This window comes from Lepus europaeus, chromosome X (genome assembly GCF_033115175.1).
Source record: "Lepus europaeus isolate LE1 chromosome X, mLepTim1.pri, whole genome shotgun sequence".
NCBI classification, from domain to species: Eukaryota; Metazoa; Chordata; class Mammalia; order Lagomorpha; family Leporidae; genus Lepus; species Lepus europaeus.
Window position 1 is genome coordinate 90206818 of NC_084850.1, and position 26333 is coordinate 90233150.

The following is a 26333-nucleotide window of genomic DNA, read 5'->3' on the forward strand; positions in this document are numbered from 1 at the left end:
GTTCTTTTTTTAAGGTTAATTTATTTTATTTATTTGAAAGGCAGAGTTACAGAGAGGCAGAGTCAAAGGAAGAGAGAGAGAAATCTTCCATCCACTGGTTCACTTCTCAAATGGCTCTAATGGCCAGAGCTGGGCCAGTCTGAAGCCAGGCGTTTCTTCCCCATCTCCCACGTGAGTGCAGGGGCCCAAGCACCTGGGCAACCTTCCACTGATTTCCCAGGCACATTAACGGGGAGCTGGATCAGAAGTGGAGCAGCTGGAACTCCAAATGGTGCCCATATGGGATGCCAGCAATGCAGGTGGTGGTTTTACCTGCTATACCACAGCTCCAGCCCTTATTATAGTTCTTGAGGCTTAATGACATATTTTTAAATTTAATTTTATTTTTAAAGATTTATTTTATTTATTTGGAAGTCAGAGTTACACAGAGAGAAGAAGGGCTAGAGAGAGAGAGAAGTCTTCCATCCACTGGTTCACTCCCCATATAGCTGCAATCAGCTGGGCTGAACTGAAGCCAGGATCCAGGAGCTGATTCCCGGTCTCCCACGAAGGTGCAGGGGTTCAAGGACTTGGACCATCTTCTACTGCTTTCCCAGGCCATAGCAGAGAGCTGCATTGGAAGTGGAGCTGCCGGGACTTGAACTGGTGCCTGTATGGGATGCCAGCACTGCAAGCAGTGGCTTTACCTGCTACGCCATAGCATCAGCACCAAGGACATATTTTTTAAAATGTCATATTGACAATCTATGCCCCCCCCCAAAAAGGTAGCATTTGGTGCAACAATTAAAGTGTCACTTAGGATGCCCGCATCCGATACTGGAGTGCCTGGGCTCAAGTCTCACGTACACTCTCAATTCCACCTTCTTACCAGCGACACCCTGAGTGACAGCAGGTGATGGCTTAAGTGGTTAGGTCTCTGTCACCCAAGTGGGAGACCTGGACCAAGTTCTAAGCTCCAAGCTTCAACCTAACCCAGCCCTGGCTATTGTGGGCATTTGGTTTGTGAACCAATGGGTGGAGATCTCCTTCTCTCCCTCTCTCCCTTTCTCTCTCTCTCCCCTCTATCCCCTCTACCTCCCTTTACCCTTAAAGAAAGAGAGAGAGAGTGCACTTTTGTTGAAGAGGCAAGTTTGGCTATAAAATCAAATGTGGAGAAGTTTTCTGGAAATGCTGGAGATCTTGACGGGATTTTGGTTACAAGTATATGCATTTGTCAAAACTCATTGAGTGATGTATTTTACCTATTTTTTTCCTAGAAGACCCTAAACAAATAAGAGTGAATCAGCATCTTGAAATGCATCAAAAATTATATGGTTTAATGGATAAATAGATAGATACGATATAAAGCAAATAGAGTGAAAAATTAATCATGAAATCTACCTGGTAGGAATATGGGTGTTCAGGTTTTCTGTGCACTTGAAAATTTGTACAAAAAAAATAGAGAAATTATGTTGTTCACTTAAAGCACTGAAACTTAAGTAAGCCTCTTTACAAACAATGAACTTTTTAAAGCCTTTTCACAAGGTCTACTAAAATCTATACTGCATTTACACAAGGTAGAATTTTCTCATAGGCTCTGCCTGATTTTTGTCATATAAGACATGTCAGATATGCCCATTATGGCAGCAGTACTTTATAGACAGGGGTGTGCTAGAGTGGGCTCGTTCTGCTCATGGTTTTCATAAAGCCAGTGCTCATCTCCCAGCTGTGCATTCATTGACATCATGTTCACAAAGTGAAATGGACCATAGTGGGCATAATTTTACATCTTGGAAATCATCAGATACCACTAGCCACCACTCCCTCACCCCAGCCTATTATTTCACACTTAAAAACACACTGCTCTAAGGCATTTTTCTAACAATACTGCAGTGATTCCCGTGCAGAATCCCCAACTTAGAAGGCATTTTTGAAGAAATAGCATGCTTATAAATGACTAGTCCAAAATCAAGCAGATGTTTTTCATGGCATCATAAAACCTCACTATACCAATCTCTAAAGATATTATAATATAATAAAATAGCTCCAAATTGAGAAATTTAATCCTAATTCTGTTTTGACTCTGGGATCTGCAGCAAAAATCACTTCCATCAGCAGATGTTTCTTCAGCGCTGGTTATGCATCAGGCACTGGTCTAGACCCTGGAGACATAAACAATAAATTGCCCTCTAGATGCTCACAGCCCAAGATGTGAGGCCAACATGAAAATAGTCATAAAACAATTACTTCAAAAGTATTGGTAAATAGAATTATGGTGGTATAACACAGAAGTTCTCTTGTTTTCTATGCAGTTATCTTCAGCTGGTTAGTGTTTTACAGTAATCAGGGGCAAGCTTTTTCATTATTAAAGAGAAAATATCAGCCGTATATAAAAGGCCTAAGAAAAACTATAAATATCTGGAAATTTATTTTCCTCATCAAAACCTCCTGTGTGGTGTTATAAGGACAACTCCAGTTAGGATGCTTATGTCAGGCCGGTATTGTGACACAGCAGGTTAAGCCTCCACTTGCAATGCCGGCATCCCATATCTGATCACCGGGTTCACCCTGGCCCAGTCCCAGCCGTGTCTGTCCCCATTTGGGAAGTGAAAACAGAGGAGGAAAGATCAATCTCTTTCTCCTTCTCCCTCCACCCCACCCCAGCACACTCCTGTCTCTCCATTTCTGTCTGTAACTCTGCCTTTCAAATAAATAAAATGAATCTTAAGAAGAAAAAAAAAAGTGTGCCTGCGTGCCTTCCTGGAGTACCTGGGTTTGATAGCCAGTTTTGCCTCCTCACTCCAGCTTTTTGGTAATGCAGACCCTGGAAGGCAGCAGGTAATAGCTCAAGTATCTGGGCTCTTGCCACTCACCTGGAAAACCTGGACTGAATTCCCAGCTCCTGGTTTGAGTGCAGCCCAGTCCCAGCTATTGTGGGCATTTGAGGAATGAACCTGCAAATGGGATCTCTTTCTCTCCCACTGTTTCTCAAAAAAAAAAAAAAAATTAACTGATATTCATGCTAACTTTTATGATTACAAAAAAGAGGGATAAAAATTCTAGCTCTGGTATTTACTAGCTGTGTGTGGCCTTGGCTAAGCTCCTTAACCTCTCTTGCCACGAGTTTATCTGTAAAATTAAGACTGTTAGCACACAAATCATAGAGGTGTGAGAACTAAACCTCATAAGAATCATAATTGTTTTAACAGTTATAATTATGATGTTAATAATCCTACCTGCCTTGTAATTCTGCTATTAGGATCTGAGAACATTGCAAATGGTAAAATTCAATATAAATTCAGGGAATTGTATTATTTTTACTGTCAACTTCTAAAATAATACGTATTATAGCAGTTTAGTTGTTGGCTTTCTGTACCATAAAAGAAGTACCTTACTACTAGTGATGTTTCAAGCCTTAAAATTATTACTGTGGTTTAAACTTTGAAAATTTGTAGTCGAAAGGAAGGATTTTTCACTGAAGATGTTTGTGTAAATTGATAGACCAGTATTAATAACAAACTAGTTTCCTTCTGATTCTGTGTTATAAATATTTTTATAGTGTTGTGAGAATACTGGTCTCTATATGTTGGCAGGCAACAAAAACTCAACTTTTCCCATATAAATACAGCTCTCATCATATATGTCCTTTCTGAGTATTTCCCAATATGGCTCTCTTATATTTGTAAATTATATCATTTGACAGCACTGGTAATGCATTTATAATGCCTGGTCAGTATAAATGAAATAGAACATGTCGAATATTATCTTTTAAGTAAATGTTTAATTTTGAAATAGTTTTAGATTTACAGAAAAGTTGAAAATATAATACAGAAGTTTCTAGTATGTTATTTAATCCAATATTCTATGTTAACATTTTACATAACTGTATTACGATTTTTAAAGCTGTGGAACCAATGTTTGTACATTATCTTTAACTTCTGAGCTTAAGACTTTATTTGTATTTCACCAGCTTCTCCACTATTGTCCCTTTTCCATTCTAGGACCCTAGCCACCTTGCATTTCATCGTCATTTCTCCTTAGTCTCCTCTGCTCTATGGAAATTGCTCTGTCTTTCTTTTATATTTTTTGTGACACTGATCAGTCTTGAAGATGTACCTCAATGATCAGTAATTTGAATTGACCAAATGTGTATATCATGATTATACTGGAGTTATAGATTTCAGGAAATAATACCACAGCTGTGAACGTATTGACCCCATTACATCATATCAGGGGATACATGCTACCAATATGACTTATCACTGGTAATGTTAATCTTGATCAATTAGATGAAGTAGTTATATCTCTTATCTCCCATTCATTTATTTATTAAATCATAATTTATGTTAATATGGGATACATGCATATCAAGATGCCACTTTTTAAAGTTGGAATTTTACAAGGAAAGTTAAAAGTAACCTAGGGGGGCTGGCTGCTTGGCACAGTAGGTTAGTCCTCCACTTGTGGCCCTGACATCCCATAAGGGCGCCGGTTCTAGTCCTGGCTGCTTCTCTTCCAATCCAGCTCTCTGCTATGGCCTGGGAAAGCAGTAGAAGATAGCCCAAGTCCTTGGGCCTCTGCACTTTTTTTTTTTTTTTTTTTTTTTTTTTTTTTTTTTTACAGGCAGAGTGGATAGTGAGAGAGAGAGACAGAGAGAAAGGTCTTCCTTTTTGCTGTTGGTTCACCCTACAATGGCCACTGCGGCCAGCGCATCTCGGTGATCCGAAGCCAGGAGCCAGGTGCTTCTCCTGGTCTCCCATGGGGTGCAGGGCCCAAGGACTTGGGCCCTCCTCCACTGCACTCCCGGGCCATAGCAGAGACCTGGCTTGGAAGAGGGGCAACCGGGATAGAATCCGGCGCCCCAACCGGGACTAGAACCCAGTGTGCCGGCGCCGCAAGGCGGAGGATTAGCCTGTAAAGCCATGGCGCCAGCTGGGCCTCTGCACTTTCATGGGAGACCAGGAAGAAGCACCTGGCTCCTGGCTTCGGATCGGCACAGCTCCGGCCGCTGCGGTGATCTGGGGAGTGAACCAACGAAGGAAGAACTTTCTCTCTGTCTCTCCTCATTGTCTGTAATTCTACCTCTCAAATAAATAAAATCTTAAAAAAAAAGTAACCTAGGGGCCAGTGCTGTAGCATAGCAGGTTAAGCCACCACCTGCAGTGCTGGTATTCCATACTGGAGCCAGTTTGAGACCCGGCTGCTCCATTTCCGATGCAACTCTCTGCTATGGCCTGGGAAAGCAGTAGAAGATGGCCCAAGTCCTTGGGCCCCTGCACCCTTGTGGGAGACCCGGAAGAAGCTCCTGGCTCCTGGCTTCGGATCCACGTAGCCTCAGCTGTTTCAGCCAATTGGGGAGTAAACCAGCAGATGGAAGACTTCTCTCTCTCTCTCTCTGCCTCTCCTCTCTCTGTGTAACTCTGACTTTCAAATAAATAAATATTTTTTAAAAGTAACCTAAAATGTGTGTGAGATTAATTTAACTGAGAAGCAGCAGATGAAGACTCAAGTACTTGAGTCCCTGACATGTAAGTGAAAGACACATTCAGTTCCAGTCTCCTGGCATAGACCTGGTCTAGCCATGGCTGTTGAGGGTATTTAGAGAATGAAATAGCTTGATCTAAGCTAGCTAGCTCAATCACTCGCTCTATCCATCTATCTATCTATCTATCTCTTCCCGCTTCCTTCCCCCATTCAATAGAAAATTAAGTAATTGTTTAATTACTTTAAAAAATACACAACTGTGTTGGCCAGTTTTACTTCAAAATCATTATGATGAGAAATATGAAGTAGGCCTTTCAAGCTACTTGGTAATAGTAACTCCACTTTTCTCTAGTTAATGTGCAAAATTTCACAGACAGTTTTTTTCATGGTTTCTCCTTTCTCAGAATTACAGCACCTTTATTCCCATCCCATACTCTCAGCTTGTTATTTTACCGAAAAAGTAATTGGAAAAGAGAACTCATAATCTCCCACACCAGATCTGTCCACTCATTAGCTGCTAGTTTCCATTTACTCTGCCTTACTTCCTGTTACTATTGATGACCTACTTTGCTATTAGACACACATAGCCTTCCACATGTACACTCAATTTCTTTGTTTCTCTCCAGAAACTTTTCTCTCTTCTCATAACAATTTGTTTCTTTTCCCTTAAACATTCTACATCAACATACAAAACTTCCATCATTTCTCATTGTTTTTTTCTCTTGAACATCCCCCCCCCCATTTACTACCCCTTTATTTTCTCATTTCAGAAAACTCAAAAGTAGTGGAGGGTGAAAAAATAAAAAAAAAAAAATCTCCTGATCGTTCTTCTTGAAACTTACTTATCCTATAGTGTTCTCCAACTTAGTTAATATCATCTCCATCCTTCTACTACCTAAACAAAAACCTTGCAATTATCCTTTACATTCTTTTATTGCTCACATGCATTATTCTGTAAGATAATCCTGTTGCCTAGATTTACAAAATATATGCACGAAGTCAACATTGTCCCTCATGTGAGTTATGGAAATAACCTCTTAACTACTCTTTATGTTTCTGTTCATATTCCAAAATACAGACTGATAGACCCAACATCCGACGATTCTTTTAAAATATGATTTTATGTAACTCCTTTGCCCGACCTCACCAGCAGCTTTTCATCTTAATAAAATCAAAAACTAAACTACTTGAAGTTTTAGCTTTCAAATTTATATGTAACCCTTCCCCTCTCCAATTTTCTCTTTAATAATCAGTTCCTACCATTCTCTCATTGAATATGCCACTTGAGTTACACTGACCATCTTGATAATTCCTTGAACATACCAGGCACATTTCTGCCTGATCCCTTTGTGCTTGTAGTTCTACTTGCCAGTTCTTTCTCAGGTTTATCTGTGTACCTGTTGTGGATATTATTTTCTACTGGGGAGTGGAGGGATAAAAATCAACCAGTCAGGGCCTGTATTTTGGCATAGCAGGTAAAGCCGCCACCTCCGACACTAGCATCCCATATGGGCGCCAGTATGAGTCCCAGCTGCTCTGCTTCCAAACCAGCTCCCTGCTAATGAGCCTGGGAAAGCAGCGGAAAATGGCTCAACTGCTTGGTCCCCTGCACCCATGTGGGAGACCCGGAAGAAGCTCCTGGCTCCTGACTTCGGCCTGGCCTAGTTCCAGCTGTTGTAGCCATCTGGGGAGTGAACCAGTGGACGGAAAATCTCTCTCTCTCTCTCTCTCTCTCTCTCTCTAACTTAATTTTCAAATAAATAAAATAATCTTGAAAAAAAACCATCAATAAAATATCTATATATTGTGTAAGCCGATTTAAGTGATATTCTCTCTTTTTTTAAGAATTTATTTATTTATTTGAGAGGTAGATTTGCAGACAGAGAGAGAGAGAGACATAGAGAAAGGTCCTCCTTCTGTTAGTTCACTCCCCGGATGTCTGCAGCAGCTGGAGCTGGGCTGATCGGAAGCCAGGAGCCAGAAGCTTCTTCCTGGTCTCCCATGCGGGTGCAGGGGCCCAAGCACTCAGGTCATCTTCTACTGCTTTCCCAGGCCATAGCAGAGAGCTGGACTGGAAGAGGAGCAACCGGGACTAGAACCAGCACCTGTGTGGGATGCCGGCGCCGCAGGCAGAGGATTAATCTGTGCCACGGCACCGGCCCCAAGTGCTATTATCTCTTTAAATATTATTTCTTCTCCATTCTATCTGGTATTTCCTTCTGGAATTACGATTATATGTAGTAGATCCTCCCTCTGTCTTCTGCTCTTCCTCTATATTGTTGACCAGTTTGTTTTTGCATTGCATTCTAGGTAATTTCTTTAGTTTTATTTTAAATTCACATATTTTGTCTTCTCCTGTATCTAATTTCTTGTTTAATACATTCATTTAGTTTATTATTTATTTATTTATTTATTTTTATTTGAGAGGAAGAGTTACAGACTGAAAGAGGGAGAGACAGAGACAGGTCTTCCACCCACTGGTTCACTCCCCAAATTGCAGCAACTGCCAGAGCTGTGCCGATCCGAAGCCAGGAGTTAGGAGCTTCTTCCAGGTCTCCCACATGGGTGCAGGACCCCAAACACTTGGGCCATCTCCCGCTGCTTTCCCAGGCCATAGCAGAGATCTGGATCAGAAGTAGAGCAGCAGGGACTTGAATCGGTGCTGATATGGGATGCTGACACTGCAGGCAGAGGCTAAACCTACTACACCACACTGCCGGCCCCCATTCATTTAGTTTTTAATCTCAAATATTAAACTTTCAATTATTTTTCTAATCTTTCTGAGTGTTTTTAATAAACTCTTATTTCTAGGTAGTATTTTCAGCCCTTTTTCAAATAGTCATTTTTTAAATCTGTGATACTGTTATTTTTTTTATTGCAAAGTCAGTCAGAGAGAGAGAAAGATCTTACACCCGCTGGTTCATTCTCCGGATGGCTGTGACAGCGCAACGGCCAGCATGGGGCCAGGCCAAAGTCTGGAGCCAGGAGCTTCCTCCAGGTCTCCCACATGGATAGTAGGGGCCCAAGGACTTGGATCATCTTCTACTGCTTTCCCAGGCCTCTAGCATGGAGCTGGATTGGAAGTGGAGCAGCCAGGACAGGAACCAGCACCCATATGGGATGCCTACATTGCAGGCGTCAGCTTTATCCACACTGCATCACCACCCTCGCCCTGACACTGCTAATCTTTGAAGTCTTTCTATTTCTGTTTTCTCTGTTTCCTTCAAAGTTTGGTAACATGTTTTTATTATTGTGAGGCACTTACTTTCCTCGGAAGTCTTTCAGGGGGAGTTTAAATCGTGGTTTGCCTGAGGGGATCATTGTGTGTCCCATTAAGGGGTGTCAGCTAAGAATGTGGTAGGAATTATTTTATGTTTTTGAAATATCACTCTGGGTGATATATAGAGAAAGGTGAGGGACAGATTATGGGAACATAGAAATTAGTAATTTGACTTAAAATAATTATTGTGGCCATTACTATTTGTTATTATTAATTATTGTTTTTATTATTGGGCAGTTACCCAGGCAAGATATGAGTGACTTAGATCAGGACAGTAGCATTTTCAGTGTAGTTCTGGATGAGAAATCTGATTGGAGTAGATTGAGGAAAGAAAAGAATTGGGGGGGGATAATGACTATATTGTCAATAAATTTTGCGGGGTCTGCTATGCTAAAATCATCAAAATATTACAGCAAAGGGGTAATAAAAATAATAACAATGATTCCTGTGAAGAAGAATAAAGCAAAGTATGAGATAAAAATAGGAAATATTTTAAAGAAGATATCACTGAGGAGATTAAATTTAATCAGAAACCTGAATGCACACGTATGTCAGTTGTCTGAGGGAAAGACTTTGTAAGCAGAGAGAAGACTGAGTACATAAGTCATGAATAGAAGTATATTTGAATGTTTGAAGAACAGCAAGGACGACAGTGTAACAGACAGAATAAGGAAAAGGATAATAATGAGTAAATTTGGAGAAGTAGGCAAGGTCTAGATTATGCAGGACATTATAGACCACAGGAAGAAGTGTCATTCAGAGGGAAATGGAAGTGGGACAGTTTGGGGGTGTGAGGGCGAGTATGGGGATAAGAACTGCTATAATCCAAAAGGCTGTATCTATGAAATTTTTATTTATTAAATAAAAGTTTTCTAAAAAATGATTTTGATGAGGAGAGTGACAAAATCTTCTGACCACTGTGGAAAATAAGGAATCAAGAATGAAAGCAGTTTTTGCACTTCCTTGGAATTATTTTAATATTAGCCTTTAATCATTGTTTATTTCCTGTATCAGACTTTTTACAAATGAAAGTCGTTGACTTAATTATTTAACTGCTAATTTCATCATTATGTGATGTTTGTTCTGTTTATATCTGCTTGAAGTTTCTCCATGACATTTAGAATCCTCAAATTGTGTCAAGTCTTATCTTCTTGGATTTTCTACATGAATTTTATGTTTCTGCCAAGTTAAATTATTTGCTGCTCTCTAAATCTACCTATATGTCCCTTGTTGAAATTTTAACCAAATTCTAAATTCCCCAAAGCCCATCACCTCAGTGGGGGAAAAAAAAAAAACATTATTTACCAAGTTACAGATAATTTCTCTATACTTCACCAATTTTATCCACTCATGCATTACAGTATTTGTTTTTTTTTTTTAACAGGCAGAGTGGACAGTGAGAGAGAGACTGAGAGAAAGGTCTTCCTTTGCCGTTGGTTCACCCTCCAATGGCCGCCGCGGCTGGCACGCTGTGGCCGGTGCACCACACTGATCCGATGGCAGGAGCCAGGTGCTTCTCCTGGTCTCCCATGTGTATGCAAGGCCCAAGCACTTGGGCCATCCTCCACTGCACTCCCTGGCCACAGCAGAGAGCTGGCCTGGAAGAGGGGCAACCGGACAGAATCCGGCACCCCAACCGGGACTAGAACCCAGTGTGCCAGCGCCGCAAGGCGGAGGATTAGCCTGTTGAGCCACGGCGCTGGCCTTACAGTTTTTTTTTTTAAAGATTTATTTATTTTACTTGAAAATCACAGTTACACAGAGAGAGGGGAGGCAGAGAGAGAGAGAGAGAGAGAGAGAGAGAGAGGTCTTCCATCCATTGGTTCACTAGAGAGAGAGAGAGAGGTTTTCCATCCGTTGGTTCACTCCCCAATTGGCTGCAATGGCTGGAGCTGCCGCCAATCCAAAGCCAGGAGCCAGCAGCTTCCTCCGGGTCTCCCACATGGGGTGCAGGGGCCCAAGGACTTGGACCATCTTCCACTGCTTTCCCAGGCCATAGTAGAGAGCTGAATCTGAAGCAGAGCAGCTGGTCTCGAACCGGCTCCCCCCATATGCGATGGCACTGCGGGCAGCGGCTTTACCCGCTATGCCACAGTGCCGGCCCCTCATGAATTGCAGTTTTTTTATGTTTCATGTATTATGGTTCTTATGCCTCTTATCACACTAAGTGTTTGGTGCAGAAACTAAGTTTTGGCCCCATTTTACCCTTTCACACATATATTCCTAGCTTAGTACATCAAACTATGAGTTTAAAAGGCTTAGTAGAAGTACTAAATCAATATGAATTTTGTAAATTTATCTGTATATTGGGGCTAGCCCTGCAGCGTAGTGGGTACCGGCATCCCATATGAGCGCCGGTTCAAGTCCCTTCAGCTCCACTTCTGATCCAGTTACCCTAGATCAAGCTGAATATGAATTTAAGAAGAGGTTTACTTTGTGAAGTATGTCATGCTTTTTTTTTTTATTGTGGACTTGTCTATGCCATATGGTAGAAGCTATCATTGAACTCTGGCATAGTGCTAGTGAATGTCTTGACCCTCTTTATTTTTATTTTTTAAATTAATTTAGTTTTTATTTTTGAGATAACATTTGTATTTATATTATAGTCAAAGGCTTCATGCTCCACTAAATAAAGAGTTCGACAGATATGAAGTAAAAAACAAAAACATAGTTGAACAGAAAAATAGGCAAAAGCTAAAAAAAATCAAATTAAAAAATGTTGAACTTCACTTATATAAATTTTGAAATAGCCGTGAATTCATTAAAACTATAGTAGTATTAAATTCTTAACGATTTGACAAAGATTTAACTGAAGTTTCACAAAACACTTTATTTGCAGCACAAATGCTAAACATAGGCATTTCTGTTTTTTTTGTATTTTTATTTCTGATTTTTAAAAATTTTAATTCCCATATATAAGGGAGAATATGCAGTATTTGCCTTTCTGTGTCTGACTTATTTCAGTCAGCATCATGTCCTCTAGTTCCAGTCATTTCAATACAAATGAATAGAATTTCATTCTTTTTATAGCTGAATAAGTAATATTCTATTGAACACATATACCACATTGTCTTTATCTGTTTTTCTAATGATGGGCACTTTGGTTGATTCCATATTTTGGCTTTTGTAGACAGTGCTGCTATAAACATTCTGGTAAAGGTATCTCTTTGATAGTATGTGTTCATGTCTTTTGGGTATATACTCAGAAGTGGAATTTCTGGATCACATGGCAAGTCTGTTTACAGGGTGAGTTTTTTGTTAAGATTTTATTTATTTATTTGAAAGCCTGAATTACAGGGAGCAACAGATATTTCATCTGTTGGTTCACTTTCCAGACAGTCACAACTACTAGTGCCAGGTCAGGCCAAACCCAGGAGCCAGAAACCAGGAGCTTTTCCCACATGGATGTCAGGGGCCCAAATACTTGTACCATCTTCCACTGCTTTTCCCAGGCCATTAGCAGGCAGCTGGATCAGAAGTTGAACAGCCCAGACACAAACTAGCACCGATATGGGATGTTGACATTGCAAGTGGCAGCTTTGCCTGTTATACCACAATGCCTACCTTCGTTTCCAGTTTTTTAAGAAATCTCCATACTGTGTTGTTCCATGGTGGCTGAACTAGTTTACATTCCCACCAGAATTATGCAAGAGTTCCCCTTTGTCCACATTCTCACCAGCATGTATTTCTCTCTGCCTTTAGATAATAGCCATTCTGAGAGAAGAGGTGATAGCTCACTGCGATTTTTATTCATATTTACTTGATTCCCAGCAATACTGAGCATTTTTTCATATATTTTTGGCCATTGGCCTTGTGAAAGGGATTGTGAGCCTGGTCAAGGCCTCATGAAAAAAAAAAGGCTGTTTTCATTCCAGTATTAAGTAGTCTCTGCATCTAAGTTATTGAAATTGGGTATGTACAACTCTATTGCTAAGGTGAAATGGAAGTGGACTTAGAACATTTTTTCAAAGGCCATCTACTGTTGTTTGAATGGGATGGGAGATAGTGCCACCTAGTGCCTTTCTGAGTTAAGAGCTATTGTTTTTGACCTTTGGTTTTCTAGTCAGCAAGCTGATTATAGTAATTTAAAACTGTTGATCTTTGAGTAAATTCCCCAAATCCACATCACATCAAATACATTCCTCTGGGGCTGGCACTGTGGCATAGTAGGGTAAGGCTCCACCTGCAGTGCCAGCATCCCATTATGGGTGCCGTTCCAGTCCCAGATTCTCCACTTCCAATCCAGCTGTATGCTAATGGCCTGGGAAAGCAGTGGAAGATGACCTAAGTGCTTGGGTCCCTGAACCCACATGGGAGACCTGGAAGAAGCTCCTGGCTCCTGGCTTCGGATCGGCGCAGCTCTGGCTGTTGCGGCCAATTGTGGAGTGAACCAGTGGATGGAAGATCTCTCTCTCTCTCTCTCTCTCTCTCTCTCTCTCTGCCTCTCTTCTCTCTCTGTAACTCTGACTTTCAAATAAATAAATAAATCTTTAAAAAAAAGAGAAATGTATACATCTGTCCACCCTACAGACATTTTTTCCCATGGTAATTCAGGACCAATAGGAAGCCAAATTCTCCTTTACAAATTGATGAACAATATTTTTGCTGTCTGGAACTAAAATGGCAAGTTGTGATTAATAAAAGTAGTGAACAGTAATGAGGTATTCTTTAATATTGTTAGGAACAGAGTTGTAATTACATAGGTAACTATTTTATGCTGTAATTGAGTTTCTGAAAAATTGCATTTGTCTGTAAAATCAAGTAATATTTTAAGTGTTTTAAAATTCTAAATATGATGTGTACTCATAAAAAATTTGTGAAGTATAGACTTAAGTAACTATACCAAAATCTTAAGCACAGACTATTTCTGGGAAGTAATACTTTGATTTCCTGAATTATTTTCATACATTTTATAGAAATAAGACTTGCAGGACAGAAAATTAAATTTTGTTTTACTTAAGTAAAATTTCATTTTTGTGTGCCTGTATGTATATTTGTGTACCTGTATGTATATGCACATCATTACATATATATATATACGTGTGTGTGTAACTATCCATTTTAGTGTATACTCATATTTTTCAGTCCATTTGCATACACCAAGGATATTTAAAATTTTTATGGAAATTGAATTAAAAGATGAGTTTATTTGGTTCAAAACTTAATGAAATCTGCACATATGAGAATTCTTCAAAAAGTTTATAGAAAAGGTGTACTCTGAAAAATAATATGCATGGATTTCAGTTATTTTTCACCAAAATAAAATTATCTTTTAATTCTATTTTTCCGTGAACTTTTTGAAGTATGGTAATACAGTTCAGTATCAACATGTAGGGAGATGTAAGCTGTTTGAAAGGTTAACAATAGTTAAATAGCAATGTATCATGACCATTTCCAATAGAATTATTTTTCAAATTGCATTTTAAAGGTTACATAATATTCAATTCTACAAAAATGACATAGATGATATAACCTTTCTCCCTATTGGTTGAAAATGTGGGTTCTTTTCAGTCAAATAATATTTCAGATTTGAAGGATAATGTGCTCTTTAAAGGTACTCCAAGCTGCTATTATTTTTATTTCTGTTTTAAATAGACTTTATTTTTCAGAGCACTTGTAGATTCACAGCAAAATTTAATAGAAGGCACAGAGATTTCCTGTTATACTCCTTGCTTCCACAGGCACATAACCTCCTTCACTATCAAAATCCTACACAGGGTGGAATTTGTGTTACAACTGAGGGACCCACAATGATAGATCATTGTCTTGAGAAGTCCATATTTTTCACTCAATTTCACTGCTGGTGTTGTGAATTCTATAGGAATTGAAAAATATAAAATGACACATTCATCATTATATTATCAAACAGAAAGTTTTACTGTTCTAGCCATCCTCTGAGTTCTGTATTCAACACTTCCTCCCATAAACTTTTAATCCTTTTGCTGTTTCTATAGATTCTTGTTTTCCAAAATGCCGTGTAAGGGTATTAAGGAGTCAGTGTAAAATGGAATTAATTTTTTTAAGTTATGACCTGAAGTTTTTTTTATTTAATGAATATAAATTTCCAAAGTACAGTTTATGGATTACAATGGCTTCCCCCCCCCCATAACTTCCCTCCTCCCCGCAACCCTCCCCTTTCCCACTCGCTCTCCCCTTCCATTCACATCAAGATTCATTTTCAATTCTCTTTATATACAGAAAATCAGTTTAGTATATATGAAGATTTCAACAGTTTGCCCTCACATAGCAACACAAAGTGAAAAAATACTGTTGGAGTACTAGTTATAGCATTAAATAACAGTGTACATCACATTAATGACAGAGATCCTGCATGATTTTTTTTAAAAAAGATTGATTAATTTTCTATGTAATTTCCAATTTAACACCAAGGTTCTTTTTTTCAATTTCAATTATCTTTACATACAGAAGATCGCTTCAGTATATACTAAGTAAAGATTTCATCAGTTTGCACCCACACCTAACCACAAAGTGTAAAAATACTGTTTCAGTACTAGCTATATCATTACTGCACGTTGGACAACCCATTAAGGACAGATCCCACATGGGACTAAGTACACAGTGACTCTTGATGTTGATTTAACAATTTAACACTCTTGTTTATGGCGTCAGTAATCTCCCTACGCTCTAGTCATGAGTTGCCGAGGCTATGGAAGCCTTTAGGGTATGCCGACTTCGATCTTATTCCGACAGGGTCATAGTCAAAGTGCAAGTTCTCTCCTCCCTTCAGAGAAAGGTACCTCCTACCTTGATGGCCCCATTATTTCACTGGGATCACACTCGCTGAGATCCTTCATTTAGGTCTTCTTATTCTTCTTCTTCTTGTTTTTTTCAAAGTGTCTTGGCTTTAAAATGGAATTAAATTAATCTCATCTTGGTACAAATATTTTTCAAAATCCATCCAGAGTTTTTTTCCTAGTATGAATTTTGCATGAACTTTTTAAAGACTTCATTATGCAGTTTGAATTGTACAGTATGTAGCCTTTTAACATTGACTTCTTTAACTTAGTAATTTGCATTTAAGTTTTCTCCACCTCTTTTCTTGGCTTGATACCTCATTTCTTTTTAGATAAAATAATATTCTGTTACCAAAGTTTATTTATTCATTCACCTCCTGAGAAGTACTTTGATTGCTTTTTTTTTTCCTCAGAAACATTTTATTTAAGGAGTACAAACTTCATACAGTTCATAAATACAACTTTAAGAACATAGTCATTTTTCCCACCATACCCACACTCTGACCCTTCTTCCTTCTCCCTCTCCTATTCCCATTCTTATTTTTTACTAAGATCAATTTTCAATTCACTTTATGCATATGCAATTTTTAAAGATTTATTTATTTATTTGAAAGTGAGAGTTACACAGAGAGAAGGAGAGGCAGTGAGAGGTCTTCCATCCGCTGATTCACTCCCCAATTGGCTGTAACAGCCAGAGCTGTGCCTATCCAAAGCCAGGAGCCAGGAGCTTCCTCCAGGTCTCCCTCACGGGTGTAAGGGCCCAAGCAGTTGGGCCACCTTGTACTGCTTTCCAAGGCCATAGCAGAGAGCTAGATTGGACGTGGAGCAGCCAGGACTCAAAACCATGCCCATATGGGCTGCCAGCACTGCAGGCAGTGACTGTACCCACTACACCAAAGCACTGTTCCTATACATATACTATTAACTCTATATTAAGTAAAGAGTTCAACAAATTGTATGAAAAAAAGTCATCGCATCTCAAAGTGTTATTTTCACTTCTATAGATTACTTCTTAGGTATTCTATTAATTATCACAGATCAGGGAGAGCATATGGTATTTGTTCCTTTAGGACTGGCTTGTTTCACTGAACATGATGTTTTCAACCTTCATCCATTTTGTTACAAACTACAGGATTTCATTTTTTTATGGCTCTGCCGTATTCCATGTTGTACATATCCCACAGTTTCTTTATCCAGTCTTCATTTGATGGACATTTGGTTTGATTCTATATCTTAGCTATTGTGAATTGAGCCGCAATCAACATGGGAATACAAATAACTCTTTCATATGCTGATTTCATTTCCCTTTGGTAAATTCCCAGGAGTGGGATTGCTGGGTCATATGGTAGGTTTATATTCAGATTTCTGAGGTATCTCCATACTGTATTCTACAGTGGTTGTATCAATTTACATCCCCACCAACAGTGGATGAGGGTAACTTTTTCCCCCACATCCTCACCAGCATTTGTTGTTTGTTGATTTCTGAATAAAAGGCATTCTAATGGGGGTGCATTGAAACCTCATTGTAGTTTTGATTTGCATTTCCCTGATGGCTAGAGATCTTGAGCACTTTTTCATGTGTCGGTAGGCCATTTGGATTTTTTCTTTTTAAAAATGCTTGTTTGAGTCCTTTGCCCATTTCTAAACTAGATTGTTTGTTTTGTTGTTGTCAAGTTTTTTTTTTTATTTGACAGGCAGAGTTAGACAGTGAGAGAGAGAGAGAGAGACAGAGAGAAAGGTTTTCCTTCCATTGGTTCACCCCCCAAATGGCCACCACGGCTGGCGCGCTGCACCACTCTGAAGCCAGGAGCCAGGTGCTTCCTCCTGGTCTCCCATTTGGGTGCAGGGCCCAAGCACCTGGGCCATTCTCCACTGCCTTCCCGGGCCACAACAGAGAGCTGGACTCAAAGAGGAGCAACCGGAACTAGAACCCAGCACCCATATGGGTTGCCGGCGCCACAGGTGGAGGATGAACCAAGTGAGCCACGGCACCTGCCTGTCAAATTTCCTGAGCTCTTTATATATTCTGAATATTAACCCTTTACTAGCTGTAGAGTTTGCAAATAATTTTTCTCATTCTGTCAATTGCCTCTTCACCTTGCTAAGTGTTTAGTTTGCAGTGCAGAATCTTCTCAATTGATGTAATCCCATTTATCAGTTTTGGATTTGATTGTCTGTGTTTCTGGAGTCTTTTCCAAAAATTCTTTGTCTATGCCAATGTCCTGCAAGTTTTCCCCAATATTTTCTAATAAGTTGATGGTATCAGGTCATAGATGTAGGTCTTTGATCCATTTTGAGTACATTTTTGTGTAAGGTAGGGATCTTGCTTCATACTTCTACATGCAGAGATACAGTTTTCCAAGCACCATTTGTTGAAAAGAGTGTCGCTCCTCCTTGGATTTATTTTAGCTCTTTTGTCAAAGATAAGTTGGTTGTAGATGTGTGGGTTGATTTCTGGAGTTTCTATTCTGTTCCATTGGTCTATTCATCTGTTTTTGTCCCAATACCAGGCTGTTTCAATTGTAACTGCCCTGTAATACGGTATTGTGATGCTTCCTGCTTTGTTTTTGGTATATAAGATTGCTTTAGCTATTCGAGGTCTCCTGTTCCTGCATATGAATTTTAGCATAATTTTTTCTAGATTTGAGAAGAATGCCTTTGGTGTTTTGATTGGGGTCTCACTGAATCTGTAAATTGCTTTTGGAAGAATGGGGATTTTGATGATATTGAGTCTTCTAACCCATGAACATGGCAGATTTTTCCATTTTTTGTATCTTCTTCTCTTTCTTTCTTTAGTGTTTTGTAACTCTCATCTTAGAGATCTTTGGCATCTTTGGTTATACTTTTTCCAAGATAGTTAATTCATTTTGGAGCTACTGTGAATAGGACTGATCTTAAAAGTTCTTTCTCAGCCTTGACATTGTATGTGTATACAAAGGCCATTGATTTTTCTGTGTTGATTTTATACCCCACTACTTTACCAAACTCTTCTATGTCTTCCGATAGTCTCTTGGTGGTCTTTTGGATCCCATATATAAAATTATGGCAGATTTACAGATAATTTTTCTGGGGCCTTTCTTCACTTCCTGACTACTTTTCATTGAATTATCATTTGTTTGTGTCAATGGGGTGTATTGATCAAAGGGATACTCTAATGTGTCATTAAGCAAGTTTTTCCTAGTATTCTCTCTTATCTCTGAACACCAGTCAGTTGTGGGAAAAGCCTGATCTGAGGTGGATTCTGGTTCCAGAATAATACAATTTGGTTTATAAATAATCCAGCAGGCTCTTGAGAGGCAAAACAATTTAAAACACTCCTCTTCCCCAAACCCACACTCTTTAAATTTGACTCAGGAAATTTGTGAACTAGACTATAATGAATTAAAATTCTTAGATTCGCCCTTGTGGTGTTTGTTGCTATTATAACCCATTTCACTTTAAAGACTGAACTAACTTATAGATAATATGAGGAAATGACAGATAAGCAATTTTTTTCAAAATCCAAAAGATTTCCTTATTTATTTGAAATGCAGAGTTACTGAGACAGGGAGCTATTGAGAAAGGGAGGGGTGGGGAAATTCTTCCATCCTCTGGTTCACTCCCCAAATGGCTGCAATGGCCAGGGCTGGACCAGGCCAAAGCCAGGAGCCTGGAAGTTCATCAGTGTCTTCCATATGTGTGGCAGGGACCCAAGCTTTTGGGCCATCTTCTGCTTCCTTCTCAAGTGCATTAGCAGGGAGTTGGATAGGAAGTGAAGCAGCCAGGACTCTAACAGGCACTCATATGGGTTGCTGGCATAGCAGGCAGCAACTTAACCTGCTATACGGCAATGCCAGTCTCAATTTTTTCTAAATGTTAATCCAACCAGATATTTTAAGTTAACTAGTGTAATCTTGAAGTTAATTTACTGTGCTATGATCTAATTCAGTATATTAAATTTATCATATAAGAATGGGCAATATGTATATGTATGTTATCACCTTTGACTACTTTTAAAATAACTTTATCCAAGTACATTTGTTAAAGAGAATATTAATAAACAACACCATCCAGTAATAATCACTAGTAACATTTTGAAGTATATGCTTTTGTGTATGTAAGTATCTTTTTATTTATAAAATATGTCATGCATAGTTCCATTTCATTAAGCATTCTTCTATAATTTCATTTTTACAATGACACAAAATTCATTTGTAAGGAGAATTTAGTCATTCTCTTGGTGTCAAATTTACTTTCAATTTTTAAATATTATTTACAATTATTGAACAGCTTATAAACTAAATCTTTACACATATCCATAATTATTCCCTATATATTTTAGAATTGGAATTTCTAAGTCAAAGAGTGAATATTGTAGTACCTGAACGCATATATTACAGAGGTTAAGATGATTTAAACTGTCATCAACAGTGTGTGGTTGCCTGTTTAGCTGAACTCTGGCCAACAATCAAGATTAATATATTTTTAAATCTTTGCCAATTTGATAGACAAAGAATTATACCTCATTGCTATTTTAATTTATATTTTGAATACTCTTTTCTCAAATCTTAATTGAGAAGTCTTAATTTTTGCCTTTTCATGTACTTTTCCACTTTTTCTCTACTGGAGTTTTTGTCTTTTAATAATTTGTAAAGCTCATTGTATGCTCATAGTAAGCAGTCCCTTGTTATATGTGCTAAAGTAATTTTCCCATTTTATATTTTGTCTTTTAATTTTATTTTCTTTATTTTTAAAATTATGATACTTAAATACATGTATTTTCCTTTTCTATTGTCAAATCCAATTCATTTTCTTTGTGGCTACTCTCTGTAGTGTATTCTACCTCTTTATGGGAGGATATTTTGATAATGATTTTTGGCTTTACATGTTCATCAGTCTTTCAAGCTTTTGGTTCTTGATGTATTGTCATTGAATTGTTATTGTGTTGAAACTTCATTTTTTTCCATTATTTCTAGAGTGGTCAGAGCTTCTACATTAGGAATGAACAAATATTTTCCAAGGAAGTACTTCCAAAATACTTCAAACATAACAATATGTCCAGCTTCGTACGACAGCTCAACCTGTGTAAGTATGGCTTATACTTCTGTATGCATTGTTAGAATCTAGGGGAAGGTCACAGCAAAAATTATACATTTTATTTTAAACATATGAGTATCATTCTGAATTCAGTGAGAGCTCTCAATACAGTGTATTATTAAAACTATTTAGTTTGATTTATTGATTAGAAGCCTAAACATAAAAAAAATTTGCTTTCTGGAGATGGAGCAATATGTTTGGAATGCTGGTTAAGTTTCTGCTTTGAATACCCGCATCCCATACCAGAGTGCTAGATTCAAGTCCCAGCTCTTCTGCTTCCAATCTGGATTCTGCTAATGTACTTCCTGGGAGGTAGCAGGTGATGGCTCAAGTACTTTGATCCTTGCCACCCACATTGGAGACATGGGTGGAATTTTGGGCTTTTGGCTTTGGTCTGATCTACTCCTGGCTGTTGCTCTCTCTCTCTCTCCCCTTAGTCCTATGAAACAAAAATTTTAAAAAATAATTGACTCTGGCAAGACCTGCTTTACTCCTTTTGAGTTATAGAATCTTAGAACTGAATAATAACTAAGAATTTATCTAGTACAGTACTAATATGTTATAGCTGAAGAATGGAGCCTTTCTAGGAGATTAAATATACTTGCTGGAGGTCGTACAGCTAGCGAAGACAGGTCTAGATTTTATTAATTTGATGAAAAATTGATTATTTTTCTCTGATCTTTTGTTTTTTTTCTTTTAAGATTTATTTTTATTTATTTGAAAGACATAGTTACACAGAAAGGTAGAGACAGAGAGAGGGGTCTTCCATCTGCTGGTTCACTCCCAAGATGGCCACAACGGACGGAGCTGTGCCGATCCGAAGCCAGGAGCCAGGAGCCTCTTCCAGGTCTCCCATACAGGTGCAGGGGCCCAAGAACTTGGACTATCTTCTACTGCTTTCCCAGGCCACAGCAGAGAGCTGGATTGCAAGAAGAGCAGCTGGGACTAGAATCGGTGCCCATATGAGATGCCGGCGCTTCAAGCCAGGGCTTTAACCCGCTGCACCACAGTGCCGGCCCCTCTGTCTGATCTTTTGAATAGAGGGTCTGACATAGCACTGATGTGAGGTTCTATTGCTGACAAAAGGTTTCTGTTTTTCCACACAATTATTTTGTGTTACCATTATAGAAATATTGAGAAATACTAAAAGTATAAAAGTGTGTACATACACATACATACACACACAATATAACTTTAGAATCCTCTTTTTGTAAAATTTGTGTCTTGCATAATTTTAACTTGGCATTGTTTCATAAATATTTTCTCACATTTAAAATATTTTATCATCTCATGTAATGCCATGAGATCATTATTGAGGGAATTTATATACTTTCTAAAATGTTTCCTGTTCAGTATCTTTCTGAAATTTTCATAATGAGCATCTATTATTTTATGGTAAAAATTAATTATATGAAATGACTTTGAAATACTTCCTTCAGAACCTCAACATCATAGTGCAAGAGACTATACATTATAGTGCCTTAAATTGTCTGAGTTAGAATCACAGAAACTTTTTATTTATTGACGATACACAATATTTTCATTTTAAATATTTAATGTATACTCACCAGAACCACGGGATTTAATTTTAGGATTTCTTCATGTACTCTCAAGTTAGTGTTGTTATTTTATTCTTTTTTACTTTTTCCTCACCTTTTATTTTTATCTTCCAACTTCAGGCATTTACTATTGAACCTCTCGCAACTTAACTAGAGACATAATCTGTTTAACTAGTTATATAGAAAAATAAAAAACTATACATTTTCTAATGCTTTCTCAATGTTTTCTAGCATATTTAATTTCTAAAATATTTAATCAAATATTCTAGAGTGTTATTGACATATACTGAATAAGAATTTCAAATAGGAAAAGTACATTGAATTTTCATTTTTCCACATTTCATAATTCTAAATAATTTAATTTAGAGTAACACATATTCTCTTGACAAAAAATTTTTGAATTCAGTGTTTATCTCATTTCTTTAATAGGAAACAAAGACTTCATACTATTATTATCAGAATGAGAAATTTTAGTAAATTAGGCTAGTTGCACAGTAAGAAAATGTAGTTTGACTAATAGGGTAGGCAGTCAGAAATGATTCTAATAATATTTTAAAAATTGCTGCATTTTCATATTTTTATACATGTAAAATTGACTTTTTTTTAAAATTACTGTGTGTGTACACTCTTATATGTGTTTAAAGTTTAGAAGACCACCAGGAAAGAGGGAAAAATCACCCTTAGTTTTATAATCCAAAGACAACTGATTTATAATATTTTATAGACCTTAATTTTCTTTTCTTGTTTCAAATGACTCAATTTCTTAATTTTTTAAATTGAAAAGTAATATTGTATGTATTTACTGTGTGCAACATGATGTGTTTTTTCTTTTTTGTGCTTTTTTTAAAATTTTATTTAAGGTATACAAATTTCATGTAATATATTCAGTTTCAGGAACATAGTGATACTTTCCACCCTACTCTCCTTCCCACCCTTCTTGCTCCTCCCTCTTCTATTCCCATTGTTATTTTTTACAAAGATCTATTGTTTATTTTATTTATTTGAAAGGCAGAGTTACAGAGAGAGGGAGAGAACGAGAGAGCTCTTCCCACCCTCGGGTTCACTCCCCAAATGCCCGCAACAGCCCGGGCAGAGCCAGGCTGAAATCAGGAGCCAAGAGCGTCAGTCAGGTCTCCCATGTGGGTGCAGAGAACAAGCATTTGAGCAGTCCTCCAGTGCTTTCCCAGGCACATTATCAGGGAACTGGATTGTAAGTGTGGTATTCAGGACTCGAGCCGGCGCCCATATGGGATACCAGCATTGCACACCACAACACCAGCCTCAACCTGATATTTTGAAATATATATACTTTGTAGAATAATTAAATCTAGGTAACTAACAAATGCATTGCCTCACATAGTTATCATTTTTGTGGTGAGAACTCTTAGCCACTCTCTGGATTTTTCAAGAGTGAATAAACATAACATTTAAAACATAAGAGAAAATGTTGAAAACTGCTTTTAAACAAGCAATCATCATCATTTAACCATAGTCACTATGCTGTGCAATAAATCTCTTGAACATCTCACCATAATTATATATCCTTTGACCAAAATTTCCCTACTCTTCCTCCCCACTAACCACCCAGACTTTGACAAGCTCTGTTCTTTCTTTACTTTTTATGAGATCAACTATTTAGATACCACATTCAAGTTAGATTGTACAATATTTGCCTTTTTGTGCCCAGATTATTTCCCTTAACATAATATCCTCAGTTCCATTGTTTTGTCACAAGTGATAGAATTTAGTCTTTTGTAATGACTGAATAGTATTTCATTGTGTCGGTATATCACAATTTCTTTTTTTAAGATGTATTTTATTTATTCGAGAGACAGAGTTACAGACATAGAGAGGAAGAGAGACAGAGAGGTCTTCCATTCATTGTTTCACTCCCCAAATTGCTGCAATGGCCATAGCTGATCTGAAGCTAGAAGCCAGGATTGTCTTCTGGGTCGCCCATGTAGGTGCAGGGGCCCAAGCACTTGGGCCATCTTCCACTGCTTTCACAGCCCATAAGCAGAGAGCTGGATCAGAAGAGGAGCAGCCAGGACACAAACCGGTGCCCAAATGTGACGTCAGCGCTGCAGGCAGCCAGAGGCTTAACCTATTACATCACAGTGCTGGCCCCAATCACAAATTCTTTATCCATTTATCTTTTGCTGGACACCTAGTTTGATTATATACTGTGACTATTGTGAATAATGTTTCTATAATCAGAGTGCAGTTATCTCTTCCATGCACTAATTTCATTTCCTTTGAATATATACTCAATAGTGAGCTTGCTTGATCATATGGTACTTCTATTTTTAATTTTTGAGAAATCTCTGTACTGTTTTCAATAATGCTTATCATAATTTAGATTACAAAAAACAGTTTTTAACAAGTTTTCTTGTTACTGAGATGTTTGAACCCTTTATATATTCTGAATATTAACAACTTACTAGATGCCTAGTGAACATGTATTTTCTCCCATTCTACTGGATATCTCTTCACTCTGTTGATTGTTTCTTTTGCTATACATAAGCTATTAAGTTGGATGAAATCGAATGTGTCTGCCTGTTGAAATGAAATGGACTCTATGAGAAACAGTGACTTGATCTGCTCAAGTGCTGACTGTTGATGTACAATGTAATACTTTATCCATTTTAGTATTTTTTCTTTGTTTTGTTCTAGTACTATTGGTTGAACTCTGTAATTAACACACAATTAGTCTGAGGTGTTTAAATTTTAACTGAAAAGTGATCCCTGTTTAAATATAAGAGTGGGAATAAGAAAGGGAAGTGATGTACAATTTGGGACATGCTCAAGCTGACTTGCCCCAAATGGTGGAGTTAGAAACGTGCCAGGGGATTCCAATTCAATCCCATCAAGGTGGCATGTACAATGCTATCTCACTAGTCCAAGTGATCAGTTTCAGATCACAATTGATCACACTGATAGATCTAAGAGTCGAAGGGATCACACAAACAAGACAAGTGTCTGCTAATACTAACTGATAGAATCAAAAAGGGAGAGAATGATCTATCATGGGAAGCGGGATACACAGCAGACTCATAGAATGGCAGATGTCCTAAATAGCACTCTGGCCTCAGAATCAACCCTTAAGGCATTCGGATCTGGCTGAAGAGCCCATGAGAGTACTTTAGGAATGGAAAGACAAGTCACTCTGGGAAAAAAAAAAAAAAAGAAGACCTAAATGAAGGATCTCAGCGAGTGAGATCCCAGTGGAAAGAACGGGGCCATCAAAGAAGGAGGTACCTTTCTCTGAAGGGAGGAGAGAACTTCCACTTTGACTATGACCCTGTCTGAATAAGATCGAAGTCGGCGAACTCTAAAGGCTTCCATAGCCTTGGCAACTCATGACTAGAGCCTAGGGAGATTACTGACGCCATAAACAAGAGTGTCAAACTGTTAAGTCAACAACAGGAGTCACTGTGTACTTACTTCTCGGGTGGGATCTGTCCTTAATGTGTTGTCCAATGTGAAGTAATGCTATAACTAGTACTGAAACAGTATTTTGCACTTTGTGTTTCCGTGTGGGTGCAAACTGATGCAATCTTTACTTAATCTATACTAAATCAATCTTCTGTATATAAAGATAATTGAAAATGAATCTTGATGTGAATGGAATGGGAGAGGGAGTGGGAGATGGGTTGGGTGCGAGTGGGAGGGAAATTATGGGGGGGGGGAAGCCATTGTAATCCATAAACTGTACTTTGGAAATTTATATTTACTAAATAAAAAAATTATCAAGCTAAAAAAAAAAGAAATCAAATGTGTCTATTTTTGCTTTTGTTGTCTGTGCTTTTGATGTCATATCCAAAGAGTCATTGCCTAGGCTAGTGTCATGGAGCTTTATCTTATATGTTTGATTTTATTAGTTTTATACTTTTTAGACTTACATTTAAGGCTTTAATCCATTTTGAATTTTTTTTATATAGTGAGAGATAAAGGTCTAAATTTATTCTTCTGTCATATAGAAATCAGCTTTCTCAGCAGCATTTGTGTTTGAAAATTTATTTAGTTGAAAGATAGAGCAGTAGAGATAGAGAGAGAGAGACAGAGACATTTTTCTATCTGCTGATTCACTCCCCAAATGTCCATGACAATCTGGATTGTGCCAAGCCAAAGCCAAGACCCAAGAACTCCATACCAGTCTCTTACATGGGTGGCAGGGGTCCAAATATTTGAGCTGTCTTC

General features: G+C 38.1%; 1 protein-coding gene across 1 annotated transcript in view; it reads left to right on the forward strand.

The window, feature by feature from the left end:
• Positions 1–26333, forward strand: part of LOC133752745 (heat shock factor protein 3-like) — a 79607-nt gene that overhangs the window by 25585 nt on the left and 27689 nt on the right. Inside the window, exon 3 of the mRNA XM_062183092.1 lies at positions 20454–20562. Coding sequence (XP_062039076.1) covers positions 20454–20562 — 109 coding nt within the window. The remainder of the gene's footprint in view (positions 1–20453; positions 20563–26333) is intronic.